Here is an 8,019-nt window from a genome sequence, read left to right on the forward strand (position 1 = left end):
GACAATGAGTTGATTTATGCTTAAACACATGATAAACTAATAAAAAATATAATATAAATTAAAGGCAGTTTTAGAATTAGTTTACAATATTTTTATTTAAAGTATAATAAAATTAAATTAAAATAATAAAAATAGATTACAAAAATATTAATTAGTCAAAAACGTTAAATAAATTAAAGTTGATATTAAGTTTAATTAAAGTTGATATGCAATAAAAAAAAACTCCAACCAAATACAACAACAAAATGAATTATTGTCAATTTATAATTAACAAAAAGCAAATATTTTATACATATTTGATAAATAAAAAAGAAGACAAACTTAAACTCCATATATAATTAGTCTTCTAATTTATGTTGCTTTTGCTTTAAAATTTAGTTACACATACCAAAAATCAATTTCCGACTATTGATATCAAAAATAAAAGAAAAAATAAAATAGAAGATGGCCTTTACTCTAACAGCTCTTTTATTTATTTTATAAATACACAATAAAGTTGCAGTGGTTTATCTAAAGAAACCACATCAATTGCAGCTGCAATGTTAAGTTAAGAGTATAATAATCTATAAATATTGTACATACTATAACACCAAATTAGAAATATGTTTTAATTATATGAATATAAATTGGCAAACTATACATAAAAAAAAGGTTTCTTCCATCAGACCTACTTAATAAAAGAACCATAAAAATCTACAAAAAAAAATCAATACAAACTCAATTCAATCAAAAGGTATTCTATCACTTTGACTAATTACTAAAGCTAAACAATTTAATTTTTTCCTTTCTCAAAATATCAACATCATTTCAAACTTTTATATTGATAGCTTACCATTAATATTTGATATTTATAGTACTTTTATTATTCAATCATATTAATGTAATAATGCCAATAAATTTTAAACAAACATACCACTGAGACATTCTATCGAACAATTAGTGTGCAGTAACTTATAGGCAACCTTATTATAAGTATAAAGGGGAAAAATCATAGAAAAAATAAGAAAAAAAAGTGTGCAATAAAAGATAGAACAAATCAAACAATTTCACTACAACTGAAACCATTTATGATGCTCTTCATCTGTGGTAGAAGAAATTGCAACAGTGGATACCACCACTATTTAAAATAACCAATGAAAAAAAAACACACACCATAAAAATATTTACTCAAGATGGTGACCATATGATGCAGCGATGCTCAAAGTGATAACCACCATTAACCTGACTATCTTTGTTTCGCTGTTGATTCGACCATCGCCGTTATTCGACCAGCGCCGTTGCGCTGTTGATCCGATTATCTCTGCTGCGCCGTGGATTGTTGCGCGCGTCGTTAATCCGACCACCACCGCCGCTGCTAATTCGACCACCAACCAACCACTTTAACCCTTGCTTTAATTTAGAGAGTAATAGAAGTAATGGAGAAGCAGTTATGGAAATTGAAAAACGAAGAAGAAGAAAGAAGTAAAGGAAATAATAAGGTGTAATAGAAACAGAATAAAAATGTATATCATAAGGATAAAATGGGAAACTCAAAAATTAAAAGATATGAGTGGAAAGATAGCTTTGTCAAAATTTGATGATAATAAATCGCCTGGACCTGATGGTTTTAATTTCTTCTTTTATAAAAGGGCTTGGAAGTTTATTAAAGGTGATATTATGGAGTTATTTGATTCGTTCTATTATTCAGGTAATTTTCCGGTAGGATTAAATACTGCTTTCTTGGTCCTTCTGCCAAAATTTCAGGGGGCTTCTAATATTGCGGATTTTAGACCAATTAGTTTGGTTAATGGTAGAATACAACATACATGATTTTTGATGGCGTTTTTTATGTATTATAGCGGCATTTATAAATGCCGCTAAATTTTTTACCAGCATTTTCATAAATGCCGCTAGAGCCAGTGTCGGTAAAAGTTATAGCGGCATTTATCTGGTGTGCCGGTATAGATATATACAAATACCGCTAAATGTTGGATGTTATAGTGGCATTATTTAATGGCATTAGTTAATGACAGTAAAGCAAGGTTTGATTTCATACTGAATAACTCAAAATACTTTTAGTGGCATTTGAAATTGCCATTAACATTTGAAATTAACGGTAACCATAACTTGTTGTGGCATTTGAAAATGCCACAAAAGAACATAAATATTACAATTTTTGATTGTTAAAATATTCATAATTAAAATTAAAACCGCCACTGTAATCACTAGAAAATACAACTTATTTTTAAAAAACGATAAATAAATAAATAAATTAACATCTAAATTAATATTTTATATAGGCATTTTTGAATAAAAATTACAAAATATTCATAACCAGTATTTCAAAAAAAAAAGACTAACAATGAACCAATACTATAATATCAATATAGAACTTGAACAATTAAAAAAAGCTAAACTAAAAACACTAGTCTTTCTTTTAGTGAACTCTCATGTATTTTCCTCAAATCAATTCATAGTAGGTAACCTGGAAAGGAGAAAAAAAGTATAATAAGTACATTAAAAAAACAGTTCTTGTACAATTATAAGCCAAATGTATCAGGTGAATTACGCAAATAAAATATAAGCCCACCACCAAGTGAAGATCATAAAATTCAAAAGAAGCAACAAAGAAAAAAATCACAGTATTATGAACATATATGTAAATAGAAGTGAATGCTTTTAATATCAAAATGTAAAACAAACATAAACACAATTATATTTTGTAAATTAGGCATTCAATTACCTCCAAAAGTAGAAACAAAGCATTAAGCAATTGGCCGATGCATTGGCCGATGAGTTTCACTTGTACTTTGAACCTATACCAAAAGACAATGAAACAATAAAACAAAAATGATATCATAATTTTGGTCGGATGAGAAAAAGAAATTCATGACATAAGTTTAGAATACCTGTTCATTAAGAATTTCATTAGATCTAAAAGTCATAGGCTGTTGAGGAACCCTCATTCCAAAAGATGATAACAACAGAGAAATTTGAGACTCTAATCGTACTTGACTTTCCTTCATAGTTGATATCTCATCTACATGACGTTGTTCCATTGCTTTGAGCTCTTCTTCTAAACGATGTACTTTTTCATTAGTTGGTGTATTGTTTTCTTCAGGCATTTCTGATTGATGAGAATACCCCCATAAACTTTTAGGGGTAGGACCTAATCCTAACCCACGAACTCGGCCATACGGCTCAGGTCCCATAACCTTAGAATAAATATCATCCTCCCAAGCACCATTACCACGGGATTGCTCAATAGAGTTTGGCAATTCATCTAACATTTCAGTCATTTTCTCCTAGGCAAAATAAAATTATAAGAAAAAAAAAGCGAAGAGAGAAACATATATTATGAAAACAATCAAAGCAAAAGAAGACCTAATAAAATGATATAATATGAAATTATATACTAATTAAAAAGAATAGATACTTACAACTCTCTCCATGGAGTCTATATCAATTGGTCGTCCATCTTTACGTTTCCTATGTGTTGCTATAAAAGCTTTTGCTCTAGAGGGCTCTTCCCCATTTTCAGCCTGTAAAATCACATTTAAATTGAAATTCTATTAAATATGTAGACGTTCTGAATTACGCTGCAAAAGCAAGCATAATTTCTTAAGATTACTCTACCATTTCATCCATTAGACGTGCGATACTTTTAGATCCTCCTGTATGCAGCAACTTTTGCTTTGAACGACTTCTTTTATTCGTATCGCTCCGTTTCTGTTGGTACAATACACTGTTAATATTTATGACAACTAATGGAAAAAATATCAAAATTATTTTAAAAGTAAACATTTTACCTTTGTTTTATCTGAAAACCAATGAGAAGCGAGGATCGTCCATTGATCATTTGGTATACGCTCAGGTCTATTATTTATAAGCTCATCTATATTTCTATATTTTTCAAAGTTTTCAGATTTAAGTTCACATTTATAATCCTTCCATTTCTTTCCCAATGATTTCAGCACCCATTTTTCCCCATCCTTGGGAATTATGAACTTTTTCTACAAAAATATTAATTCATTCTGTTATGATAGTTAATAATACAATGATACAAGAAAAATTATTGTATAAATACTTAAATATAATAAAACGACTATCAGACATGAATGCATTACCTTCACTAGGATTAAAAAGTTTTCTTTCTGAGTCTGAGTAAAGTTTCTCCAATCAGAAATATGAAGTGGTATTATTAGAGGGTTTCTAGCCATAGTGCCTAAAAAGCTAACAAGCACCCGACCTTCCCTTTTAATCGCTTGCCATCGATTGTTAAATTTCACAAGGATGCGTTCCCCTTCAGGCATGTTCCAAATGTCGGCTAGTAGAGTAGGTCCTCGCACTTTTTTTTTGTTGGGAAGAATCTTAATAAACAGATAAAATATATGAGTCTTGGTTATGCATACAACATATCGTTAAAAACCAAAAGAATGAAATATTAAAACCTGTTAACTTTTCCAACATTAATTATTTAGATATGCATATATAAATAATTTAGGACCTGCTGCATTATCTTGAGTCTCGTCTTCATAGTTGAAATCACTCTCATGATTGGAATGATTATGGCTAGGGGCATGGGCAGAACGTTGACGATCGGAAAGATTGGCAAGGGCTGCTGCTCGACCGTTGGGATTATTTTGAGTAGTAGTTTGAGTATGGAGTACATCACCTGGTGATATGTTTTGATACTCAAACGTTTGGTTCGTAGTTGGTTGTATATCCTCTTGATTTGAAACACGTACTCTATGTAAACGTTTCCTTGACATTGCTGCATATATTTGAACTCATAAAAATTAGTAATATGAAATAATCCAAAAAATGAACAACATAAAAAATTAATCTGCAAAGCATTTTTGTTAAACTTATAGTTAGCGAACAAAGTTTCTCATTAACGTGAAAAATCTCATTAAGCTCCTCATCTTTAGACATAAACATCATATACTAATCTACTGATATTAGAAACCTTATTTTCCACATCATATACCAATCTACTGATATTAGAAACCTCATATCTAGCTTATAAACTCAGACCTAGAAGTTTGCCAAAAAAAACTCAGACCTAGAAGGCAGCTACAAAGCTAAACTACATCTCTTAGCTGAATGAAATCATCAAAGTGTTGAATTTCTGCACTTAATTTGAAACATTAATCTTTTCAATCTAATGGTTCCATTTTGTCATTCTGAATTGATTAGTTAATAGAACTTAACATCCAATAATAATTAGACCTTGAATCAATTCAAAAAAAAAACCATTTGAGTCATTAATATTAGAGAACCAAATCTGTCTCTTTTTCTATTTTTTATTCATCAGAAACATGAGATTGAACTAAAACAAACGCAAACCCTAAACAATAAACTTAAATCTAATCTAGGTCAATAAAAAAAAGAAGCACAACTTAATCAATGGCTAAATTGAGCTAAACAAACCAACTAAAAACAAAAACAGTGAGGCAAAATGGTGAAAATATTAAAAAAAAAAAGGAGTAAGAGAAATAAGTATAGAATGAAACAAAGTGATCAATCAAAACTATAAAATTATGTAACGATATATGTATAATGATCAATTAAAATACATAATTTTCTTGTATTACAGTATTAATTAAACATTAAATATAGATTATTACCTTGAAAAGGAAATTGCAGACTCAAAACGAATTACCAGTAGTCTTGGTTTGAACCTAAAAACACAAAGCAAATAACCCACAATCAATTAATCAATTGTCAAACAAAATTAGATATCATATGATATAATCATAAAGAACAAAAGTGCTATATTGATAGAGAGAAATAAAGCGGCACTACAGATTGAAAAGGGGAAAAATTTAACCTAGATTTCAATGTTTTTGTTTGTCTCTGAAGAGTGAAGAGGAATTGATACTTATTTTTAAGAGTTTTAGGAAACTGAAAAGACTTGGCTAATTAGAATTGGGGGGAAGGAAAACGCGCTACCAAAAATATGGAGGGAACATAAAAATATCTTTAAAGAAATAATACACTATTTACGGCATTAAAATATTTTATTATGTCATTTATTATAATTGCCAGCAAATATGTCATTTTTAGTGTCAATTAATATAAATGCCACAATTAGTTTAAATTTCTTGACCCGCTGTATACTTTCACCGGTATTAATATAAGTGCCACTAATTAAATGCCATTAAAGACTATATTTCGTAAATGGGTCTCTAAAGTGTTGGCTGAAAGGCTTTCTTCTTTTTTGCCCTTGATTGTGTCTGAAAGTCAGTTTGGATTTGTTAAAGGGAGAAACATCCACGACTGTCATATGATCGCTTCCGAAATTATTCATTTGGTTCATTCTCGTAGAGAGAAAGTTATTATGGTAAAGCTGGATTTTAAGAAAGCTTTCGATTCGGTGTCGTGGAGCTTTATTATTTCTATGCTAAAGCGTATGAATTTTGACGAGGTTTGGATTAATTGGATTAGCTCTCTCTTTAAATCTTCGCAGTTATCTGTGTTGATAAATGGGTCTCCAACAGAAAATTTTTTTATGGAAAAAGGTGTGCGGCAAGGAGATCCAATCTCCCCTCTTTTATTCGTGTTAGCTGTTGAAGGAATGCGAGCAATTTTTGATGAGGCTATTTCTTTGGGTTTGATAGATGGAATCCAAATTGATGGCTACCGCAAGCCAGTTTTGTTATTTCAGTTTGCTGACGACACTTTGGTGTTTATTCCTTTTGACTTGGAAAAGATTAGAAATTTACGTCGAATCTTAATTTGTTTTGAATTGATATCTGGGTTATAAATTAATTTCCAGAAATCGTCTGTTACTGGAATTAATTTGGATGATCATTCAATGGGTTTAGCAGCTGAAATCTTAACTTGTAAGATTGATTCGTTTCCTATAACTTATTTGGGTTTGCCTTTGTCTCTGAAGAAGCCGACTGCGAAACAATGGGATCCGATAGTCCAGAATTTCTCATCTCAATTGTCTTCTTGGCGCGGTAGTTTGCTATCTCCGGCAGGTCGGTTAACTTTAATTAAATCGGTATTGGGTTGCTTTCCAGTTTACTTTATGTGTTCTTTGGCAGCTCCTGTCTCAGTGCTTAATTCACTAGAGAAATATATGCGAAATTTTCTATGGAATGGTTCTATCAATGGAAATTATTTTAGTAAGGTGGCTTGGAGAGATGTTTGTTCTCCTTTTCTTGATGGTGGTCTGAATATTATTCCGCTTCGTTTAAAGAATAGATGTTTATTATTCAAGTGGATTTGGAAATTGATGAACGCTAACTACAACTCCCTGTGGTTCTTGGTCGTTAATAGTAGTTGTGCTTTTAAGTTTTGGTTTGAGCTTTTTTCTGGAAATACTGCAAGATATTCACACTTATGGAGAGGTATCATTAATTGCTGTTTATCTAATGAGGATTCTTGGAATATTTTCTACTCTAATATTTCGTTTTCTCTGGGTATTGGAAACCGTTTACGTTTCTGGCACGATAAATGGATTGGGGAGGACAGATTATCTTCTTCGTTCCCTCGTTTGTTTAAAGTTTCCAGGTCTCCTAATATTATGGTGGTGCAGGTTTTTGAGAATGACCAGTTTGATAGGTCTTCTCTTATTTGGAAGAGGTCGTTACGGCTGGGTGAGAAAGAAGATTTGAATCAGCTACAATTATTAATGGAAACAGTCACTATTAATAATCTGCAGCAAGATGTGTTTTCTGGATGAAGAAACAGGCTTACTCTTCTGCTCAGATGGCGGGAATGATTTGGAAGTCGCAGGTTTCAGATCAGCAACGTTCAGCTAACATGAGTCTTTATCGCATCATTTGGAAATCGAAGCTTCCTCCTCGTGTCCAATTCTTTTCTTGGTTATTGGCTAGGGACAGAATTACTTCAAAAATGTCTCTGGTTTTGAGAGGAATTATTCCATTTGAAGAAAGGTTTTGCAGTTTGTGCTTTGTGGAAGAAGATTCAGCTCATATTGTCCTGCATTAATTGTTTCTTTGCTTGGAGAACTTGGAGTTATTTGTTGTCTCAGACTAATAGATTGTGGGTTGTCCCGGATTCTTT

General features: G+C 31.3%; 2 protein-coding genes across 2 annotated transcripts; one reads left to right on the forward strand and one right to left on the reverse strand.

Annotated features, from left to right (window-relative positions):
• Nucleotides 1-2,251: 2,251 nt before the first annotated feature.
• On the reverse strand, nucleotides 2,252-5,943 carry LOC126673971 (uncharacterized). Its single transcript, XM_050368306.2, has 10 exons — nucleotides 5,813-5,943; nucleotides 5,610-5,663; nucleotides 4,487-4,753; nucleotides 4,107-4,349; nucleotides 3,789-3,992; nucleotides 3,616-3,708; nucleotides 3,420-3,521; nucleotides 2,889-3,284; nucleotides 2,723-2,795; nucleotides 2,252-2,464 (listed from the first exon to the last, which is right to left on the reverse strand). The coding sequence occupies exons 3-9, from the start codon at nucleotides 4,649-4,651 to the stop codon at nucleotides 2,745-2,747; spliced, it is 1,254 nt and encodes a 417-aa protein (XP_050224263.1). The 5' UTR covers nucleotides 4,652-4,753; nucleotides 5,610-5,663; nucleotides 5,813-5,943; the 3' UTR covers nucleotides 2,252-2,464; nucleotides 2,723-2,744.
• A 193-nt stretch (nucleotides 5,944-6,136) lies between these two features.
• On the forward strand, nucleotides 6,137-7,675 carry LOC126672228 (uncharacterized). The gene is made up of 3 exons (XM_050366177.1): nucleotides 6,137-6,667; nucleotides 6,761-6,968; nucleotides 7,035-7,675. The coding sequence occupies exons 1-3, from the start codon at nucleotides 6,137-6,139 to the stop codon at nucleotides 7,673-7,675; spliced, it is 1,380 nt and encodes a 459-aa protein (XP_050222134.1).
• Nucleotides 7,676-8,019: the final 344 nt, after the last annotated feature.

The sequence above is a fragment of the Mercurialis annua genome, linkage group LG3, assembly GCF_937616625.2.
Source record: "Mercurialis annua linkage group LG3, ddMerAnnu1.2, whole genome shotgun sequence".
Lineage (NCBI taxonomy): Eukaryota > Viridiplantae > Streptophyta > Magnoliopsida > Malpighiales > Euphorbiaceae > Mercurialis > Mercurialis annua.